We start from the raw sequence: 21,702 nt of genomic DNA, 5'->3' as shown, positions 1-21,702 counted from the left end.
ATATGTTCCTTGACTGCACTTAAATGTAGAATATATGTAGAATATATTTATACTTTTCATATATTATATATATAATATATGTTACATATTATTTATTATTATTATTGTCTATTGTGAGCGAACTGTGGTGCTGAATTTCCCCCAGGGATCAATAAAGTACTTTCTACTCTATTCTGTATGCTAACATGGTAACAGATAAGATGTGTCAAGCACAACTTAACTTTTTGCAAAAAAAAAAGTTAGCATGATAACATGCTAACACGACTAAGGTGTATTGTGACTTTGGAACACTTGGAATCGGTTGAGAAATGTGGAAGTCGTAACATTTTTGATAGAGAATAAATGTTACAGAAAACCGGAACATTTTCTGAATAAAAAAGAATAATCCCAATTGTCCTGAAATAAAAGGAATGTTGGAAAATTTGAAATCGATAGAAAATTTAGGAAGAAGTAGGCGCACAGTGGTATTGTAAAGTGGGAATTCCCCCCCAAAAAACTTTTTTAGTACCTAAAAAAGTTGTTGGTTGGAATTTCCAGGATGAGTTGAACCTGTTAATCGTTTGAATCAGTTGAGATATGGAGTTTAAAACTGCTGCTTCTCAGCAATAACACAATTATAATAATCATCAGGTGTATTTATGGCTTATCCTGTGTCACAGAGGTCGTAATGTGTATTGGTACAGTAATATGGAGGATATTAAAAACAATACTATTGGAAGTGATGACGAGCGACAACCACTCTGCCCTTTAACCTCTGACCTCAGGTGTCAGCAGTGATGGCCGAGCTGAGTTTGAGTCACGTGGCCCACAGCGTCATCGGAGGCCGCATCTTCCCGGGAATCTCTGGAGGTGAGAGGAGGAGGGTCTCCATCGCCAGCCAGCTCCTACAGGACCCCCGTGAGTTCCTCTTCAAAGCCTCCTCGTCAAGTTCCCTGAAGACTTTCCAAAGTCACGTCCTAAGGATGGAAGAGAGCAATGAAAGCAGAGTCCAGTTTATCAAAGCACAATGAGAGCTCAGGGTTCTTTTATCAGAACTCCGCTGAGGATGAAGGTCTCCGTCCTCATTCAGGATTACAATGACCACACGCACACGCGCGCACACACGCGCACACACACACACACACGATTTTCATTTGCTGCCTCTCCAATCAAGCAGGAAATAAATTAATCTGACAATTAAACCTTAATTCCACTAGGCTTCCATCATGCAGAGAGACAATCTTTTAATTGTCCTAATTAGAGTCATGAAGTCAGGAAAAAAGAGGCACCGCTTATCTGCACAAAGTGAAAGTTTCTTAAAAAAAAACAAAAAACTTACAGCTCTGACGTTAATGCAGGAGTGATCCTATTGGACGAGCCTACCACGGGCCTGGACAGTATGACAGCCAATCAGATCGTGGTGCTGCTGGCTGAGCTGGCCCGCAGGAACCGCATCGTCATCGTCACCATCCATCAACCTCGCTCCGAACTATTCAGGGTGAGAAATAATAACTAATATAAATACATTGATAAATACATATTTAGGTAATCCAAAAAAAACACTGTTAAATTCAAAATAAAGAAATAATTAAAATAGGACTTTGTTCTTTCCAAAAATAATTAGAATTACACACCAAATGACAAAATAGTCCCAAGTAGGTAATGCATTTTTGATGCCTTTAGTGCCAAATTTTCAGATTTTTGTTAAAGCCACAAAACTACACTTTTTTAATTTGGAAAATGTTGCTCTGGTTGAAATCTGGTTCATTTTTCAGTAAACATTGCATCTTAATAAGTCAAGCTTGTGCATAATATGTATGTCTATAAAAGGCTAATACTGTTTAAGATGTTTGGGCTTGTTGAAGGTCTGTGATGATTAAGTTGGTGTTTGTGTGTGCAGGTGTTCAGCAGGATTGCCGTGATGAGTCGTGGCGAGTTGGTCTTCTGTGGACAACCAGAGGAGATGGTGGACTTCTTCAGCCAGTGTGGATACGAGTGTCCCGAATACTGCAACCCCTTTGACATCTATGGTACTTGTCAGGTAGAGGTAAAAAAAATAAAAAACAGAATGTCAGAGGTAAATGTTGTCCTTCTGTCTAAGTGGACTTCACGTCGGTGGACACACGGAGCAGCGAGCGTGAGGCGGCCACCTTCAGCCGCATGCACGAGATCACGTGCTCCTACCAGGGGTCGGCCATCTACCGGCACATGCTGGGGAAGATGACGCAAAGCCTGCAGAGGCACGACAAGGCCGCTATTCCTTTTAAGAGCAAAGAGTCGCCAGGTGGCGGCGCCAAGCTGGGCGTGCTGCTCAGGTTAGTCTGCAAGTGACGACGAGTGAAAGTGTCAAAGTATTACAAACTGGTAAATTATTGGGGGTTTTTGTAGGCGGACTATGCGGAACTTGTCCAGAGACCGCATGGGGGTCCTCATGCGTCTGTCCCAGAACTTGATTTACGGCCTCTTTGTGGCCTTCTTCGTCATGCATCTCGACATGGACGTCACCAAGGGAGCCGTGCAAGATCGCATCGGCATCATCTACCAGAGCATCGGAGCGTCGCCATACACGGGAATGCTGAACGCCGTCGCTTTGTGTGAGTAGCTGCAGCATCTGCACACATTGGGGCGGCATAGCGTAGTGGGTAAAGCGCCCTTGTCAGAAATCTGAGGGTTGCAGGTTCGCTCCCCGCCTTTTACTATCCAAATCGCTGCTGTTGTGTCCTTGGGCAGGACACTTCACCCTTGTCCCCGGTGCCAGTCACACTAGTGAATGAATGATGAATGATAGGTGGTGGTTGGAGGGCCTGTAGGTGCAAACTGGCAGCCACGCTTCCGTCAGTCTACCCCAGGCCAGCTGTGGCTACGAAAATAGCTTACCACCACTATGTGTGAATGACAGATGGGTTCTCACTTCTCTGTGAAGCGCTTTGAGTTTCTAGAAAAGCGCTATATAAATCTAATCCATTATTATTATTATATCAAAAAGGGACAAAATACTTCAAGAAGTATTCCACTGTTGCTATGGACAACGGGAGGCGTGGCCTAAACTTAATTCAGAGTTCAGTGACCCCCGTGACCTAGAAAATGTACAGTTCCCAAACTGACGACTACGTTATCTGTGTTTTATACAAGGTGATGTGTGCATTTATGGCACTTTGCAGACAAACATTCACAGTTAGGACGTCGAGAAGGACAGTGAATAACAACTTCTTATCTCCACTAAATACAACTCGCTTATGCTAGTTCTTTATGTATTTTATCCTGGATAACACACACGTGCTGTGTTCTTAAAGAAAATATTTATCTTTATTTTTAAGTCCATTGTCTTTTAAATAAGTATTTTTTTTCTAACAAAAATAGCGAGTCTCGCAACAACATGTGCTAAACCTAATCAGTGGCCTAGTGGTTAGAGTGTCCGCCCTGAGATTGGTAGATTGTGAGTTCAAACCCCGGCCGAGTCATACCAAAGACTATAAAAATGGGACCCATTGCCTCCCTGCTTGGCACTCAGCATCAAGGGTTGGAATTGGGGGTTAAATCACCATAAATGATTCCCAGGCGTGGCACCGCTGCTGCCCACTGCTCCCCTCAATTCCCAGAGGGTGATCAAGGGGATGGGTCAAATGCAGAGGACAAATTTCCACACACCTAGTGTGTGTGACAATCATTGGTACTTTAACTTTAACTTAACTTTAAATATTCCACAAAGATGGCCGGCATGGCCTAAAAATATATATATTTACGGCCTTTCGTAATTTGTCAGTAATTAGGTCAACTGCAATTAATAATATATATCATGATATTAGATATTTCATAGCGTTCTTTAAAATGAAGCTTGCCTCACTATTTGCTAATCATGGCGCATTGCTTCACATTTTAATTGTTGCTATGTCTTCAATTAAATAAAAAAAGATTTGTTTGTTAAATTTATAAACTTCAAATCATCAAGACTATGTTACTTAAACCGGTGTAAAATGTGTAAAGAAATACTTATTTTTTTTATATTTTATTTTCCAATGTTATAATTTACCTTTCTTCACCAATCTCTGGGAGAAAGCTTGCCAAAATGTGGTTAATGGGTGACAAACAAAACAATTTGTTCATTATCTTGCTGACTTACTGTAGTGTACTTTTGAGCTGAAGATAGTAAAGATGAAATGTAAATGATAAGACGCCACATTTAAAAAGTGGTAAAAAAACAACAACATTGACCTTGAGTCTTAATGATTACAGCAATAGTCAATACAGTGGTTAATACAAGATGTTTATACTTGTGTGCTTGTTGTAGTTCCTGCCCTGAGAGCCATTGGTGACCAGGAGAGTCAGGATGGACTGTACAGTAAATGGCAGATGTTCCTGGCCTACATCTTCCACATCCTGCCATTTAGTGTCATCAGTGTCTTCATCTTCACTTCTTTTCTCTACTGGTAGGTTCTCTTAACTCTGACTGATACTACAAATAACACAATGCATTGGCTGCTTATGTTGTCATTTGGCTAATTACCCCCCACTCTTCTGTTAGTGGTACAGTCAATTAGGTTTAATGGTAGTATTATGATAAATAATGTGCCAAACCTTACACTAACTCTAACCATCAACCTAACACTAACCCTAAACGCCAACCCAAATCTGACCACAAACCCCAGATCTTGTCCTAAAACTGACCTAACCCCCCAAAATGCAGCTGTGACCAGTCCTAACACCAACTTTGTACTCCAGACCGAGTTCTTACACCAACACTAATCTGACGCCTGAACACTGGTCCTAACACCAATTTGAGAACCAACCCTAATCTGACCCTGTACTGCAGCCACAGTTGTAACACCATCCCTAATCTGACGCCTCAACACTGGTCCTAACGCCAACCTGAGAAGCAACACTAATCTGACCCTGAACTCCAGCCCTAGACCTAATACCAACCCCGAGCACTAACCATAATTTAACCCCGAACCCCAACTCGAGTCCTAATACCAAACGCGAACCTAACCCTTATCTGATTCTGAAGCCCCAGCGCTGACAACTCAAACACCAACCCTAATCTAACCCTGAAATCCAGCCAAAATCCTAAAACCAACTGCAGTTCTAAATCTAACCCTTAACACAGGTGCCAACACTAACCCCAAGGCTAGCCCTAACCTGAACACAAACCCTAACTTTGCCCCATAGTCTAGCCCTAATACTGACATCCTCCCCGACCCTAAATCCAAATCAAATGCCGACCCTAATCTGACCCTGAACTCCAGCCAAAATCCTAACCCTAATCCAAGACCCAGCCTCAGGCCTAACTCTAACGTGACTTCCTCTATGATTATTTTTATATATTTGTGTACGTTTGTTAATTAAACGTAAAAAGTAAATTAATTTCCTTTTAGGACTGTGGGGATGCACCCTGAGACTTGGCGCTTCCTCAGTTTTACTGCCGTGGTCATGGTTCCTCACATCATAGGTCAGCTGACCAGTAAAATTACATAATTTGTGACTTTACCTCTAAATGTGATTTGTGGGATTTATTTCACGTCTCCCAGGCGAGCTGCTGACTGTGGTTTTGTTGGGAGTGGTCCAAGACCCAAACATGGTGAACACTGGAGTGGCTCTGCTCAACATAGCAGGGATCTTAGTGGGCTCTGGTTTCCTACGGTACAAAAAGTACTTTTAGGATTCCTGCGTCAACTTCACATTGAAAATGCATATTATTGTGTCAACAGAAGTATGGCGCAGATGCCGACTGTGTTCCAATGGCTGAGCTACTTGACGTTCCAGAAATACAGCTGTGAGCTCCTCATCGTCACAGAGTTTCACGATCTTCACTTCACATGCAGTGAGCTCTTCTCTACATGGAGGACACTTTTAAGACATGCAAGATACGCATTAGCTGCTCCTTCTTCTTCTTAGATCATTCCAGACCTTTCCAAGGAGACTGTATCGTCACTCAGGGCAATCAGATCATCGATGAAGGCTACCCTGGAGCTCTGTCCCGCTACATTCTGGACTTTGTCCTGCTGTACACCTTCCTTCCTGCACTGCTACTGCTGGGCATGGTCAGCTTCAAGATCAGAGACAGACTGGTGCTCCACTGACCCCTTCTATTAACAGCACTGGACATAACTGTAGGTACGCCTGCCTTATCTAAAAAAAATTCTGCATTTACACTGCATTGTCTCATTTGCACTAATGTGATTTCATCTGTAAATAATGCAAGCATAAGTGAATGTTTTTGAACTCTCAGAAATGAGTTGCAATTTATAAACAAATACAAATGTAACTGTAGTGAAGTGAAGTGAAGTGAATTATATTTATATAGCGCTTTTCTCTAGTGACTCAAAGCGCTTTACAAGTGAAACCCTGTAAAGGTTTATTGTTCAATATATAGAACAGTACTTACAGCGTTCTAAAAAGTTACCCAAAAGTAATACTAATACATGTTACACATATCCATCCATCCATTTTCTACCGCTTATTCCCTTTTGGTATATATATATATATATATATATATATATATATATATATATATATATATATATATATATATATATTATCAAATTAGCAAAAATTGTAGCATAAATTGTTAGCATGCTAACAAGAGAACAGGTAACATACATTTCAGATGGCGCCAAGAAACAAAATTGAATAATATAAGGTTAAAACGTAAAAAACATTTGCTAAATTGCTAGCATGTTAAATTTAGCGTGTCAACATATGAAGAAGAGCTACCATACTTTTAAAATGGCGCCAAGTAACAAAATCCACAGTTAAAATGTACAAAATTAGCGTCAATGCTAGCATAGTAATGCTAGCCTGTTATTGTAAACATGTAAACAGCTTGCACAATTCTAAGATGGCGCTAAGTAGCAAAATCAATGATTCTTAGGCTAAAAAGTACCAAATAAGCTAAAATGGAGAACAGCAAGGATACTTTTAGGATGGCGCCAAGTAACAAAATCCATGATTATAAGGTTAAAACATATGCAATTTGTTAAATTGCTAGCACTAAAAATATTAACATGTCAAAATATGAAATGCATGCACACTTTTAAGATGGCGCCACGGATGTACAAAACTAGATTAAACGCTAGCATAGATATTGGCATAGTAATACTAGCCTTTTAATGTAAACAGCCAGCAAACTTAAGATGGCGCCAAGTAACAATATATCATTAATAGGGGGAACAGCTAACACAGTTTTAAGATTAAGTGAAAAAGTATCAAATGTGCTAAATTGCTAGCATAGTAATCTTAGCATGTAAACTGCAAAGAGGACAGGGCGATAACTGGAGGGAGACATAACTTCTAAAAGGGAAAACCTATATATACTTTTTTTTTCCAAACATCATTAATGTTTGGGAGGGAGTGGGAAAGCGGAAAGGAGTTTTCGGAACCACAAGGTGATGTCGCACAACACAGCAACAACAGAACCAATGTTGTAGTAGCGGTTTAAGAACAAGTTGCTCAGTCAGCAATAGGATAAGTTTATTATGAACAGTAACACGCGAGTTTCACCCCAACAGCTGAGTAGCAACATTTTATAGAGCATGCAGAGGTAGATAGATGAAGCTGCCGGATGCTGACCACTCACGATTATTCAAATGCAGCAGCTGCCATCCTGTGGAGTTACTGAAAAATAAACTGCATCAAGGGGTTCATGCCAATGTGCCGATTTGGGAGGTTTTTTTTGTAGACCACACATTGCCCGACCATGACACTGCAATTGATTGAATAGATGTGTTGATTAGAGAATTTACAGAACAGTGCATGTGAGAATGACTATGTAGAGTATGTAGGGGGACTAATAAAAAGAAAGTTAAAGTACCAATGATTGTCACACACACACTAGGTGTAGCGAAATTATTCTCTGCATTTGACCCATCACCCTTGATCACCTCCTGGGAGGTGAGAGGAGCAGTGGGCAGCAGCGGTGCCGCGCCCGGGAATCATGTATGGTGATTTAACCCCTAATTCCAACCCTTAATGCTGAGTGCCAAGCAGGGAGGTATTGGGTCCCATTTTTATAGTCTTTGGTATGACTCAGCCGGGATTTGAACTCACGACCTATCGATCTCAGAGCGGACACTCTACCCACTAGGCCACTGAGTAGTATAGTACAGTGGTACTAAAAATGTGTTTCTCCGTTTACATGATTAGTATGCTTGCCTTTGTCCATTTCTGTAAAAAATAATCAACAAGTTTCTAATATCATTCATTGGTTGCATCTTAATCCTGTTCAGGATGTTTAGGGGTCTTATGTGTCCAGATCTAGGCCTTTCCAGGACTTTGCTGCGTTCTTCTTGTACTCTTCCAACTCCTACAAATAGAGAGAAAACATAGACTGAGGTCAAGACACACATAAAAGCCTTCATAAATTCAAAACTGCACCAGGCAGAAACCTTTAATCTTCAAAAGGTGACTCAACTAAGGTAACTACAGGTGACACTAGTGTTTCGTAACAATTGTTGGGCTGCCAGCGCCCCTTGGAGAGCTTTCAGCAATCCTCGGTTTGTATAACACTTTCCCACCACACAAACCATAACTCCAGCTCCAGACTTCCTCTGTTTGAGACAAAGCCATAGAGAAGTTTCTTCCATCCATCCATTTTGTACCACTTGTCCTTAGGGACATAAGTGCAAAAATTATGACTAAAGTGGGGAAGCTGTAATTTAATTTGCACTGCAATTGTATTGACAGTTTAGTTAAGAAACATATTAATTATTAATTTAGTGTATTTTAGCACAACAATTGTATGTACCGTTATCTTTTTTTTGTAAGCTATTTATGAGTCTCTTCTTACTTATTTTCTAATCAGCCTAACCTAAGCCTGAGGTTTGTGTGTTAAATAATAATCTTTGTGATTAACACGTTTTCATATCATTTGACAAGGTTTATCCTGTTACTGTAAGTAGGTCAGATATTATTAATGAACATGATTAAAATAAAAAGTAAGATTACTAATTCAATGTTGATATTTGAGTGGGCTCCTCTGCAGCGGAAAGGTTGGGACCTGAGGTCAACAAGGTTAAGAACCCCCCGTTTACACGGCCTGACTCTAGTAGTAGTGGTTTATTTTGGACATGTTAACAACAAAGAAAAAAACATTTTTAAAAGGTGAAATCATATTTAATATTACAGTATAGTAAAAAAAAAAGAAGACAATAATATATAATGTTTAGGTTTTTCATCTCCAAAAAGGCTTGGGAAGAAGTGAAACTTTTTTATTCCTACGCTTTATTTATAAAATAAATACCGACCGTTACAATTATTAATTTACTTCTTATTGCAATATATTATAAATATGTTTTACTCATGTATAACCATTATTTTTTTCTTTTGCACAAATATACATTCTTACAATGTAGACATATATAAGCACACACATACACAGACTAAGTAACAGTAACAGAAACCAATAAGTAAATACTACCCAAATAATTATAATAATAATACTCTGAACACTTTGTGATTGTACATATTGAAAATCATGTCCTTGTACCGCTTTTGGAGCTCAACTAACTGTGCAAATAGCACTGTTCTAGTTCTTCATAACTAATGTCATGAGCATGCACAAGAGGAGCTAACTAGTGGTGTGTGGTGGTTTATCACCTGATCTTTCTGTGCCCGCATGGCATCAATCTGAGGCTCGCTGTATTGAGGGTCTTTGGCCGGATCCTTCAGTTCCTTCTGCTCACTGAGGCTCTGCATGGATAAACTAAAATTAATGAGTCCTAAATTAGGCATTTTCTTCCAGTGCTTGGCTGACCTCAGGAGGGAAGATATGCTCAAAGACTTTCTTCCACAGGTCTTTGGGGTTTCTGGCATGCAGTGAAGCGATGTCCACATTGGTCGTGGGAGGGGACCCTGCCGCATTTTAAACAAACAATTCCGTTACCACGAATAAATGTAACAATAAGAATATTAAAAGCCATTGGGTGTTTAATGTGTTTTCATGCTGTATTCATCTTTGCCACAAGATGGCGACCTGCTCACCGATTTGGCTGAAAGAGTCGGCGCCTGCTGGAATGATGAGTGGCTTACTTGGGTCACATGATATTGTTTTACTGAAAATATAAAAGTGTACACAATAAATATAACATTTGTAAAATTGTAATAAACAACAATACTTCAATTAAGGAGAGCACTAAATTAAGAGTGTTTTGTTGGTTTGTTAAAGTTGATTTCAAACATGAATACAGTTTCAACATACATCACATGTTTTCCATTTCTCTTTACAACATACTCTAAAAGGATTAGGAAGAAGCAGTTTATTTAAACCTGCCCCATTTCCACTTCACAGCAGTTTTTACACATATATGTTGACTTCCTGTTTTCAATTTTTAGCACAGTTGTATTAATATTTTTTAAATACAACAGTTCTCTTCATATAAGTTAGGTCAGTTACGATTCACATGAAGAGATGAATCATATCTTAGTTTCAATTAGTATTGTTGTTCTTTTTCCTTATACATTGTAAACACTTTGTTTGAATAGCCTTTTAAACTGCATCAAGTTAGTACATTGTTCGGCTTCTTTGCTTAATCGATTCCATAAATCATACAGATATGCTAAAGGTATTTAGTGTTGTCCATGTATACAAATGTTTTAAATTACACTTTTCTCTGAGGTTATATTCCTCTTCTTTTGTTGAGAAGCCCGATTGTAGCTGAGATAGGCGCCAGCGCCCCCCGCGACCCCTAAAAGGGGAATAAGCGGTAGGAAATGGATGGATGGATGGATGGAATTGTTGTACGTTCTTGGGTAGCAGTTTACATAGTTTGCTTTGTACATAATTTTAGCCGTTTTCAAATTCACTACATCGAGGAATTTCAATATTTTTGATTTAATAAATAAAGGGTTTGCATGTTCTCTGTATACAAAATTATGTATTATTCTAATTGGTTTTTTTTGTAACACGGTTAATGAATGAAGTGTATTTTTGTAGTTATTTCCCCATTTTTTTCCACAATAACTCATACATATATGGTAACAACGTCGAGCATTAGAGATTATTGAGTGATTTTTGGTCTAGAACATATTTTGCTTTATTCATGAGAGAAATATTTCTTGCCATCTTGTGGTGTGTATATTTATGAGACTTCCAGAATGTTGATTTGTTTTATTCTTTCAATGTCTACTCCGTGTATTTGTGTTTGACTTTCTTTTCTACTGTTACCAAATACCATTATTTTTAAATTCAAAGATAATCTGTTTATGTTAAAGCATCTATTGAATTTATTAATTTCTTCTGGTAGTATTTGTATTAGCTTCTGTGTGTTTTCCCCTGAACAAAACGCAGTTGTGTCGTCTGCAGATAAAAGTAACTTTAAGTCTTTTGTAACTTTACATATGTCGTGTATATAAAGATTGAACAATTGGGGTCTCAGTATTGTTCCCTGTGGTAGGCCGCAAGATATCGCTTTGACACTATTTTCCACAATTACCCATTCACACACCAATGGCGGGAGTTGCTATGCAAGACCCTAACCGTCTATGACCCATCAGGAGCAGGGGTGAAGTGTCTTGCTCAAGGACACACGGATCATGACGAGGTTGGTGGAAGGTGAGGATTGAACCAGTAACCTTCAGGCTGCTGGCACGGCCACTCTCCCAACTGCGCCACGCCATCCCCAAATAATGAAACGGATCTATAGTTTGTAAATTAGTGTTTGTCTCCAGTCTTATAAATCGGACCAACTTTGGCCATTTTCATTTTGTTTGGGAATTTCTCTCTTTGAGATGATAGATTACTGATATACGTTAAATGATCTGAGATGTCTTCAATAACTTTTTTATGGCTTTTATATCTATTTGGTGAAAATCCGTTGAGGTCTTGGATTTACATTTCTTTACAATTTTAATTATTTCTTCTTTTGCCACATTATTGAGGAACATCGAGTTTGGATTTCTGTCCATGGGGTCATTCAAGTCCTCAACTGACTCAGGATCTGGAATCTTTTCCTCTAGATTTGCTCCAATATTTTCTAAGTACTTATTGAAGCTTTTAACTACTTCCTTTATATTATCACTTTTTACATTTTCATTTAAGAAGTATTGTGGGTAATCCCTTTTCGTACCATTTTTAATGATACTATTTAGAATTCCCCCATTTTATTCTCATACTATTTTTATTCCGGTCCAACATAATTAAAAGCTGTTTGTTTGGCTAATCGTTATGCTTTAGATTGCAAGCAAGACTTAAGAGCTACAAGTATCCCTGCCATCAGTTGGTGTGAATACTGTGAGATCCTCCGTATATTTTTTCTTACTCGCTAGCATTAGCTTAAGAGCTAGAGATGTACATAACTTTGTGTTTCCAAGCATGGAAGAAAGAGAGTGAGTGTTAAGAACAGTGCTGAGAAGACGAAGTAGATGACATTCAATGAATTAAAGAAAGAAATTATCAAAACCATGACAGAGTGTCGCCAACATAGTGAAGCAATTACAGCATTGTGCTGCTAGTCTGCAACATACTGAAGCAGAATGAGACTAACGCCAGCCAGGAATGTTAAAATATATAAACGGCGGACATAAAATATGGAAAAGCTGCAAATGGTGTTATTGACGGAGTAGCAGCTGGAAGGAGATGCAGTAAGAAGTCAATTCTCCAAGGGAAACACTTTAAATTATTATTACTTATTATTATTACATCAAATTGTATACTACTACTGTAGTTGTCATGAGTATCTTCTGTACTGTTGTTTTTATTCAATATTTTTTATCTAAAAGTTTTTTTTTTTTAAAGGCAAGTTAAAATTGTGGTGTTTGGGGGGAAGCAAACACCAACTAAATAGCTTTTTAATTCATTTCAATGGAATACGTTAATTTAAGATACAATTGTTTTGAGTCAAGAGCCCCATCACAAATCCAATTAAGCTCTGTACAAGGAGGCCAGCTAGTGTGACTATGTGAGTAGGTCTTGTAAACCACACTTTCCAACATTTTTGGAGATGTGCTGAACACTGAGTTGACAGGCTTTTAGCTCATTGGCTAGCACTGCCAAATGTAACTCTCAACCAGTGGGGATTTGTGGATGCAAGTTTGAAGCCTGTGCTAAGCCAGACCAATGCATTACACCACATGTGTCAAACTCAAGGCAGGGGCGACATCTTTTTACGTGGCCCGCAAAAGCCTGGAAATAGTAAGAAAGTAGCTAAATGTATTTAAATGTTGACAGAAAAAAGTGTACCAGCTGCAGTTCTTAACAGGACATGATTTTGTTATTTGATGCAACAAACTCCATTCATCCATCCATTTTCTACCACTTATTCCCTTTCGGGGTCGCGGGGGGCGCTGGCGCCTATCTCAGCTACAATCGGGCGGAAGGCAGGGTACACCCTGGACAAGTCGCCACCTCATCGCAGGGCCAACACAGATAGACAGACAACATTCACACTCACATTCACACACTAGGGCCAATTTAGTGTTGCCAATCAACCTATCCCCAGGTGCATGTCTTTGGAAGTGGGAGGAAGCCGGAGTACCCGGAGGGAACCCACGCATTCACGGGGAGAACATGCAAACTCCACACAGAAAGATCCCGAGCCTGGATTTGAACCCAGGACTGCAGGAACTTCGTATTGTGAGGCAGACGCACTAACCCCTCTGCCACCGTGAAGCCCATTTTTTAAAAGTCAATAAGTGAACTTTAATATCTGCTTGTCACATTGACTTGTGATTCAAAAGCAAGTTGTCTATCAGTTTGTTGGTTAAGCAATGATAATAATGAAATGAGAGGAAAATTGTATGATATCATGAGGCAAATAAAAATATATATCTGAGGGCACCCATAACTGTAATGTGGCCTAAAATGAAAATTAGTTTCACACCGCTGTATTAAACGTATAAACACACAAGCACGCAGACATGTATATTGACATAAAAAAAAGTACTAGTTATAAGAGCAATTACGTAAGATATATGTAATAGTAAAGGACTTCTCAAACTTTAAAATAGCTGCATTGACATGGACGCTAATTGATAAATTTGTGCTAATCTAACCTCACCTTGTTTCCACATTGAAAGCCAGACGGGAGAAGAAGCTCTTTGTTTTTGACATCTGGCTCTCTGACTTGATGCTCGTGAACTGTGAAAGGATATAATTGGGGAGGAATAAAAGTCAGAAGACAAAGTAATAGTGACGCATCCCTGGTGTGAATGTGCGAAAATGGCTCGATAATCTTACAATGAGAGAAGCCGCGTGGTAGTGAGCAACAAAACGCAACGTCTTAGACACCACTTTTTTCTGGTCAGAGGAGAACTCCTGCAATGTTGACCATTTTTAACTATAGAAATAATGCCATAAGATCACTGCAAAAAAATGTACCTGAAAGCGGTCGTACTTGCTGCCGACAATAAGCAGAGGAACTGGGAAAGGACTGATCAGCTCTCTGTCCTGTTAGATCATCCATCCGCCATTATAAAACATACTGGTTATCCTCCATTAATGTTTATGCTTACGGGGTAGTCTTTGGGCAGGACACGCGTCGCAGAGGAGACAGTCATTTGGTGTTTGGATCCAGCTCGACTTTTTCCATCCTGCATCGCCTGAGAGGCAGCCTTCTCCACTTGGACTTGTGCCGCTTGCATCAGCTTCTCCATAGTCCCCCACAGGGCGTTTGGACTGGAAAGGTCCAAAACGAGGATGACAGACAGAGACCTGGAACAAGAGGACAAAACATTTAAAGTTACTGTTTGTTTTCAACAAGAGAGGAGCAATACTAATGTGGAAAACATCTCTGTGATCAACACTACAAACTTTCATCAAGTCAATATGTGGAGTAAAATTATTGCACAAATCAACCAAACAATGTATCAATATAAACCCGTTTAAGAAACAGTAAAAATATATATTTTTCATAAAATGTATGTGGAACTAGAATAATTACTAATCCTAAATATGTGTACGTATTATAAAATAATGTTTTATTAATCATATATGCTGAATGTATTCCTTATAAAATATATGTCTGTGTTTACTACTCTATTGTGTATTCCCCGAATAAGCTATCTACTGCTACACATTTTTTATCATTGTCTTTTGTTTTAAAAATGGTAACACGTGAATATGAAAAACACAACAAGTGAGGCTAGTTTGTGTCTTTTTAAGAAAGCTTTTTTTTTTACACTAAATATATATAACTGAATTTTTTGCATTTGAATATTGTGAAGTGAAGTGAATTATATTTACATAGCGCTTTTTCTCTAGTGGCTCAAAGCGCTTTACATAGTGAAACCCAATATCTAATTTTTACATTCAAACCAGTGTGGGTGGCACTGGGAGCAGGTGGGTAAAGTGACTTGCCCAAGGACACAACAGCAGTGACTAGGATGGCGAAAGCGGGGATTGAACCTGCAACCCTTAAATTGCTGGCACGGCCGCTCTACCAACTGAGCTATACCGCTGTGAACATAACTTTTTTAAAACAAATTATGCTGACAATTTCATTGAAAAAGAAATCAGTGTTTGAAAATTCATTGTTTAAAAATTCTGTGTCGAAAAATTCACTGCTTCAAAATGCAATTATCACTTTAGGTAAAATAAGACTTAAGCCATAGATACCGTCTCAAAACCAGCCAATGAGGTGTCAAGTTTGAAGTCTCCTGAAACGGGTCTTGCAAAACAGCATAAAAAAAGCAGATAACTGGCCTACCTTGGCATGATACAACATAATTAACATTTCAATGCAACGTGCTGGATATTTTCAAACTACAGAAATGATTCCAATGATTTTAATTTGCACTTTTGAGTGACATACAAAGCTCTGCTGTTTCACAGACCAGGCACAAACTGAGTGGGGCAGAGTGGGCGGGGCTTAATTATGGCAGAGTTATACCACAAAGTTTTACAGACCAGCGATATTGTATCGAATATGTAGATGTTTTTTACCCTTTGCATTTATGTTTTGCAGAGTTTGTCGCATCTTTGTTGCTCTTTGTGGATTATAAAATATGTATATCAAGGACGTGGTTTGCAGTAAAAGCACAACTGTCATATCGTCTCAATATTCAGTGTTTTATTGTTCATTGTTAGCATTGTAAATCCCACATTATGTATATCCATGTACATTCTGAGTGTCTTTTCAGAAAAAAATAAAAAGACCTTCTCAAAAACGGAATGAATGTTAGTTTTTTTGCAGGTGCAACAAAGATGCAAAAACACGGCGAAAAATAAAGGCAAAATAATAAAAAAATGTAAAAAAAATATCCACTATATATATCAAAATATATCATTGATATATTTTGAAAACATTCAGTGGGCCGCATCGAAGTGTTAATTATGTTGTATTATGACCAGGTAGCCCAGTTAACTGTTTTTTTAATGATGTTTTGCAAGAGCCGTGTCACATGACTTCAATTTTGACACCTCATTGGCTGTTTTTTAGACAGGATCAATTGCTTTTGTCTTATTTTACCGGAAGTTAGTCTTGCTTTTTGAAGCAGCAATTGCATTTTTTTTTACACTGAGTTTTTTTTCAATACATTTTTTTTTTCAGTTTGATATTTAAAAATTCAGTTCACAAAATTAAAACGCAAAAAAAAAAAACAATTCTATAAATTCAGTGTCAAAAAAAGCTTTCGTGACAAAGACACAATTTGGCGTCCATTAAAAAAAAAATCAAGAGAGGTTGGGTCTTAGTTAGTATTAAATATACTTTGCTCCATCCCACTTCTTTTTGGACATGCAATATTTCTTTTGTTTCTTGTTTGTATGTGTGCACTACCTTATGCTGGCAGGAGTGATGGGGATCTGGACCAGGTCTGACAAGGATATACCGCCTCCTAATTCCCATAAATGGGCAATGTCTTTGGGCTGAAACAAGACGCCAACTCGTTAGTTTGAATTACTTGCCAGCCCATGTGTATATACACAACATACAGTATCTAACAATAAGAAGTACAGGATTGATTTTGAATTAAGAGTCCTTTTAAATTGACAATTGATTGTGAATCGAATCATAACCCCCAAGAATCAAAACAAATAGAATCGTGTGGTGCTTAAAGATTCACAGCCCTACTATATAGGCAATGATGGTTGTATGTTGACTGATAGATGGGATGTATAATATAGATACAAATTTTACCTACCATTGAGTTTACACTTGATCCAATTAAATCCAAATAAATAAAATTACAAAAACAAAATCCACAAAAAATGAAAAATATTTTATGAAGTTTGATTTTTTTTAGTTTAGTTGCCAGAGGTGGTGACACTGTATCTGCATGTGCAAGACAAAGAGAATGTTGCCTTGAGACGGGGGTCAACAACCCACCCTAGTGGCTCCCCGTAGCATTTTTAAAAAGGATTGAAAATGGAAAAAGATGGGGGGAAAATATTTTTTATGTTTTTAGTATGTTTGAGGACAAATATGACACAAACATTCCCAATTGTTAGAAAGCCAACTGTTTAATATGTTTGTGTGTATGCTTCACTGATTGGAGTATTTGGTGAACATTGTTTTGTTCTACTAATTTCGGTGGTTCTTGAACTGACCATAATGTGGACTGTTTGTTTACATTTAAAATCTATTTCACTCCTTTGTCTCATTTTGTCCACCAAAAGTTTCATGCTGTGCGTTAATGCACATAGGTGCGCTTGTTGATGTTATTGACTTGTTGGAGAGCTAATCAGGTACATTTAGTCAGTGCATGACTGCAAGGTAATCAATGCTAACATGCTATTTAGGCTAGCTGTATGTACATATAGCATCATTATGCGATCATGTGTAGGTACATTTGAGCTAAATTAAATTCCTTTACTTTTATCCTCTTTGTAATAATTTAGTTTTGCATGTCTCATGACACATTATCTGTATGTAATATTGGCTGCATTTCAGATAGTTGTTTGTGTGCCATGTTGTTCCAGACCACAGCAAACATTACCTAGCTTGCAAAGATTGTAATATATCTATTAAGAGAAGACAGCCTGCTGTTTCCTCTAACATAGACACACGCATCTATACTTTTAGCCATTATAAGCCAGTATTTTCCAGGAATTATCTCACCTCCTGAGTAGCCTCTGATTTACTAATGGTTTCTAATGTTGTAAAAATGTGTAGAATAAATATAACATTTCAACATGTCTGTCAATAACGATTTGCGTCAGCCTGCAACACGTCGCCATTTTGATAGTAGGCTATTATAGCTAATAGATACACTTCTGTCATGTGTTGCCTTCATTATAAGACTTAAATACGGCTTTTCATTAATTGCAGCTCCGGACAGATTTTTTGTTAGTTTTTTTGGTCCAATGTGGCTCTTTCGACGTTTTGGGTTGCCGACCCCTGGGTTGGACTAAAAAAACAATATTAATAAAGTTATTCTTTTTTGTAAGTTGATCTATATTCCTTTCTTTTGTCTTGTTTTTTTTTTTAATGACAATCAGGATACAGTGTTATGCAGAGGTGTACTTATATCAATTTTAAGGGCAAATGATTCTATTTATAGTCACGGCAGAGCGGGGGAGCAAATGTTTATTTCTTTAGGGCTAATCACACTTTAGAATAGAGATTAATCATGACTAATCACGGTAAAATTACTTGCATAATTTAAATCAACCAAAAAAAAAACAATATATCGTCACAAATGTTATCGTCGGAATGTCATACAGGAGAAGTAAAAAAAATTATAAGACTTATATACGGCTCGTCATTTTTTGCAGCTCCATACAGATTTGTTGTTTGTATTTTTGGTCCAATATGGCACTTTCAACGTTTTGGGTTGCCGACCTCTGCCTTAAGAAAACCCTTTAAAAGTCTGGCGGTGGTTTGGCTTCAAGCGGGAACATGTTGGAACATTCATACGGCAGAAGCGTTGCTACCAAAAGTAGCAGCACTGCTGATTTGTAGCATCATTTGAAAAGTCAACCCGCTAGAGAATGAAGAGTGCCTGAAACTGCATTTCAACATCTCCATTCGGTGCCACACCCACAAAATGCCGAAGCAACAATTTCCACATCAACACCATAGGACATATATTATTTAATATGCAGCTCATTTTTATGTGACACTTATTGAAATATCTTAAGTGACATCATGCACAAGTGCACTTTATTTGTTTTTAACTATTGTAGTGGTTTTCTGTACACCAAGTGCACTTTAATTTAGTGTTGTTTTGATATGTCATCTTGGTGACATCGTGCACAAAAGTGCACTAATAGCTTGATTAAAATGTCTCTGACAATCTTGCAATTTCTGTTTTGAAATGACATGAATGTTTGTGCCACTGCTTAATAACTGTTTAGTAAAATACAGTTTTGGTCAATTGACTTAGTTGTGATTTCCCTCTCTGCGTGAAAGTTTAAAATGAGCATATATAAATGCAGTATGAAGAAGAATGTTTTAATGTAGACACATAGAATCATCATATTGTTGTGATTATATGTATCAAATGTTCATTCAAGGCTAAGGAAAAATATTGAGATATATTTTGTATATCGCGATATGGCCTAAAAATATTGAGATATTTTAAAAAAGCCATATCGCCCAGCCCTAGTGTATCCCAAGTGTACTTTAGTATTGCCTCCACACCCCCAGCACAGTCTCTTCAGCCTCCTACCATCAGGCAGACGATACAGGAGCCTGAAATCCAGGACTACGAGACTGACAAACGGTTTCTACCCACAGGCCATCAGGCTTGTGAATGCTAACTTGTGAATGCTAGCTCCCCCCGCCCCCGTCTTTACTTTTGTCTTTTCTCTACCTTGACCACCCCCGAACTGTGAACCATCACTGTAGACACCTTTCACATTTGATCACTAAAGACACTTTAACTGCTGCTGTGACCCAAGGTCACGTCCATATTTATACTGTTGACTGTCAATCAGAATGTGCAATAATGTTATGTTACTTACTGTGCCTTGTATATACTTTTTATTCTTTATTTTTAACTAAGTACCGTGCGACTTGTTGAAGGGTGGACTAGCAAAGTAAGATTTTCATTGTACGGCAAACTGTCTGTTTAACTGTGCATATGACAATAAACAATCTTGAATCTTAACAATACATAAACAAATACTTGCTGAAATAATAAATGTAAAAAATATAATTTTCTATCCTCACTGTGTTGTGTCCTGTGGCTCTCCTGCCAAAGGTGTACTCCAAAGCCAGAGTAGGTTTAGCCGGCTCATCCCTGGTATGTTGACAATGTTAGCTGAGACTTCTCCAGCTTTTCCAACCACCACTAACAACTCACCTGTCCAGACATCTGAGTAGAATGGACGTCTTGCCCTGCAACAACAAACACAATGAGCTCATTATTAACCTGTGATGACTGTATTATGCTGACAGTACAGCGGGGCAAAAAAGTATTTAGTCAGCCACCGATTGTGCAAGTTCTCCCACTTAAAATGATGACAAAGGTCTGTAATTTTCATATCAGGTACACTTCAACTGTGAGAAACAGAATGTGAAAAAAAAATCCAGGAATTCACATTGTAGGAATTTTGAAGAATTTATTTGTAAATTATGGTGGAAAATAAGTATTTGGTCAACCATTCAAAGCTCTTACTGATGGAAGGAGGTTTTGGCTCAAAATCTCTTGATACATGGCCCCATTCATTCTTTCCTTAACACGGATCAATCGTCCTGTCCTCTTAGCAGAAAAACAGCCCCAAAGCATGATGTTTCCACCCCCATGCTTCACAGTAGGTGTGGTGTTCTTGGGATGCAACTCAGTATTCTTCTTCCTCCAAACACGACGAGTTGAGTTTATGCCAAAAAGTTCTATTTTGGTTTCATCTGACCACATGACATTCTCCCAATCCTCAGCTGTATCATCCATGTATCCATTTTTGGTATAAAGTCAATTTGTTGTGTTTGGAGGAACAAGAATACTAACTTGCATCCCAAGAACACCATATCTACTGTGAAGCATAGGAGTGGAAACGTAATGCTTTAGGGCTGTTTTTCTGCTAAGGGGACAGAACAATTGATCCGTGTTAAGGAAAGAAACAATGGGACCATGTATCGTGAGATTTTGAGCCAAAACTTCCTTCCATCAGTGAGAACTTTGAATGGTTGACCAAATACTTATATTACATAATTTACAAATAAATTATTTAAAATTCCTCCAATTAGAATTCCTGGATCTTTTTCACATTCTGTCTCCCACAGTTGAAGTGTGCCTATGATGAAAATTACAGACCTCTGTCATCATTTTAAGTGGGAGAACTTGCACAATCGGTGGCTGACTAAATATTTTCTTCCCCCACGGTATATATGTGTACCATGAATTGATTTACGTGGACCCCGACTTAAACAAGTTGAAAAACTTATTCGGGTGTTACCATTTAGTGGTCGATTGTACCGTACAGAATATGTACTTTACTGTGCAATCTACGACTAAAGGTCTCAATCAAGCTACATGAAACACTTCTGGTAAAAAGTGACGTTTGAACAAGAACACACCCCGGCCTTGCTCCCCATCAGGAAGACAGTCCTTTCACCGACCGCCTCTCCTCCACCCTCCTCTGACCCTCCATTCTCCACACTTTGGACCTCCGCCGCGGCCAGCTCCCACAACTTGTCCGAGCTGGTAAACATATACATACACTTAATTCACCTTCGCTAAAACTGGATGTTGTGACTTATGATACGGCCAGAAAGCACACAATTAAACAAAGACACTTTTACTCACCTTGTTTTAGCCATAATCGGTAGCGAGCATGTCTTGCTAAATATGACGTAGCGCCAGAATGCGTCGCCACAGCAACGGGCACATGTTGATGACGTATATCCGGTT

The 21,702-nt window shown here is 38.5% G+C and overlaps 2 protein-coding genes across 9 annotated transcripts in view; one reads left to right on the top strand and one right to left on the bottom strand.

Moving 5' to 3' along the window:
- The window catches only part of LOC133559429 (ATP-binding cassette sub-family G member 5-like), an 18,586-nt gene extending 8,417 nt beyond the window's left edge, over window positions 1-10,169 (top strand). For 2 of the 7 annotated variants that reach the window (XM_061911172.1, XM_061911177.1), the window contains 11 exons: window positions 765-897; window positions 1,338-1,477; window positions 1,880-2,009; window positions 2,081-2,294; window positions 2,368-2,573; window positions 4,268-4,406; window positions 5,352-5,425; window positions 5,505-5,616; window positions 5,685-5,797; window positions 5,872-6,086; window positions 9,767-10,167. In XM_061911172.1, the coding sequence (XP_061767156.1) occupies window positions 765-897; window positions 1,338-1,477; window positions 1,880-2,009; window positions 2,081-2,294; window positions 2,368-2,573; window positions 4,268-4,406; window positions 5,352-5,425; window positions 5,505-5,616; window positions 5,685-5,797; window positions 5,872-6,056 (1,446 nt within the window). In that variant the 3' untranslated portion in view covers window positions 6,057-6,086; window positions 9,767-10,167. Of the gene's footprint in view, window positions 1-764; window positions 898-1,337; window positions 1,478-1,879; window positions 2,010-2,080; window positions 2,295-2,367; window positions 2,574-4,267; window positions 4,407-5,351; window positions 5,426-5,504; window positions 5,617-5,684; window positions 5,798-5,871; window positions 6,091-9,715 lie in introns of all 7 variants that reach the window. The other 5 variants (XR_009808172.1, XM_061911176.1, XM_061911174.1 and 2 more) reach the window with 5 other exon arrangements.
- On the bottom strand, window positions 7,426-21,702 carry LOC133559431 (cytoplasmic dynein 2 light intermediate chain 1-like). Of its 2 annotated transcripts, XM_061911181.1 has the most exons (13): window positions 21,598-21,701; window positions 21,369-21,492; window positions 20,155-20,189; window positions 20,022-20,091; window positions 16,686-16,774; window positions 14,422-14,620; window positions 14,288-14,356; window positions 14,147-14,224; window positions 13,968-14,047; window positions 9,955-10,025; window positions 9,728-9,825; window positions 9,571-9,663; window positions 7,426-8,278 (listed from the first exon to the last, which is right to left on the bottom strand). In XM_061911181.1, exons 1-13 carry the CDS (start codon window positions 21,609-21,611, stop codon window positions 8,216-8,218), a joined length of 1,083 nt encoding a protein of 360 aa, XP_061767165.1. In that variant the 5' UTR covers window positions 21,612-21,701; the 3' UTR covers window positions 7,426-8,215. The 2 variants fall into 2 exon arrangements, with proteins under 2 accessions (XP_061767165.1, XP_061767167.1); XM_061911183.1 differs by lacking the exons at window positions 16,686-16,774; window positions 20,022-20,091 and having other exon boundaries at window positions 21,598-21,702.

This window comes from Nerophis ophidion, linkage group LG09 (assembly GCF_033978795.1).
Source record: "Nerophis ophidion isolate RoL-2023_Sa linkage group LG09, RoL_Noph_v1.0, whole genome shotgun sequence".
Taxonomy (NCBI): Eukaryota; Metazoa; Chordata; class Actinopteri; order Syngnathiformes; family Syngnathidae; genus Nerophis; species Nerophis ophidion.
The sequence above is the reverse complement of the archived record's forward strand: the minus strand, read 5'-3'. Positions and strand labels throughout refer to the sequence as shown.

Excerpts from the sequence above, each read along its gene's own strand:
- LOC133559431 (XM_061911181.1), bottom strand. Across the intron at positions 20,092-20,154 it reads CTACTCAGATGTCTGGACAG|GGATGAGCCGGCTAAACCTA; the intron begins GTGAGTTGTTAG and ends TCAACATACCAG. Across the intron at positions 10,026-13,967 it reads GCTTTCAATGTGGAAACAAG|TAAAACAATATCATGTGACC; the intron begins GTGAGGTTAGAT and ends TTATATTTTCAG.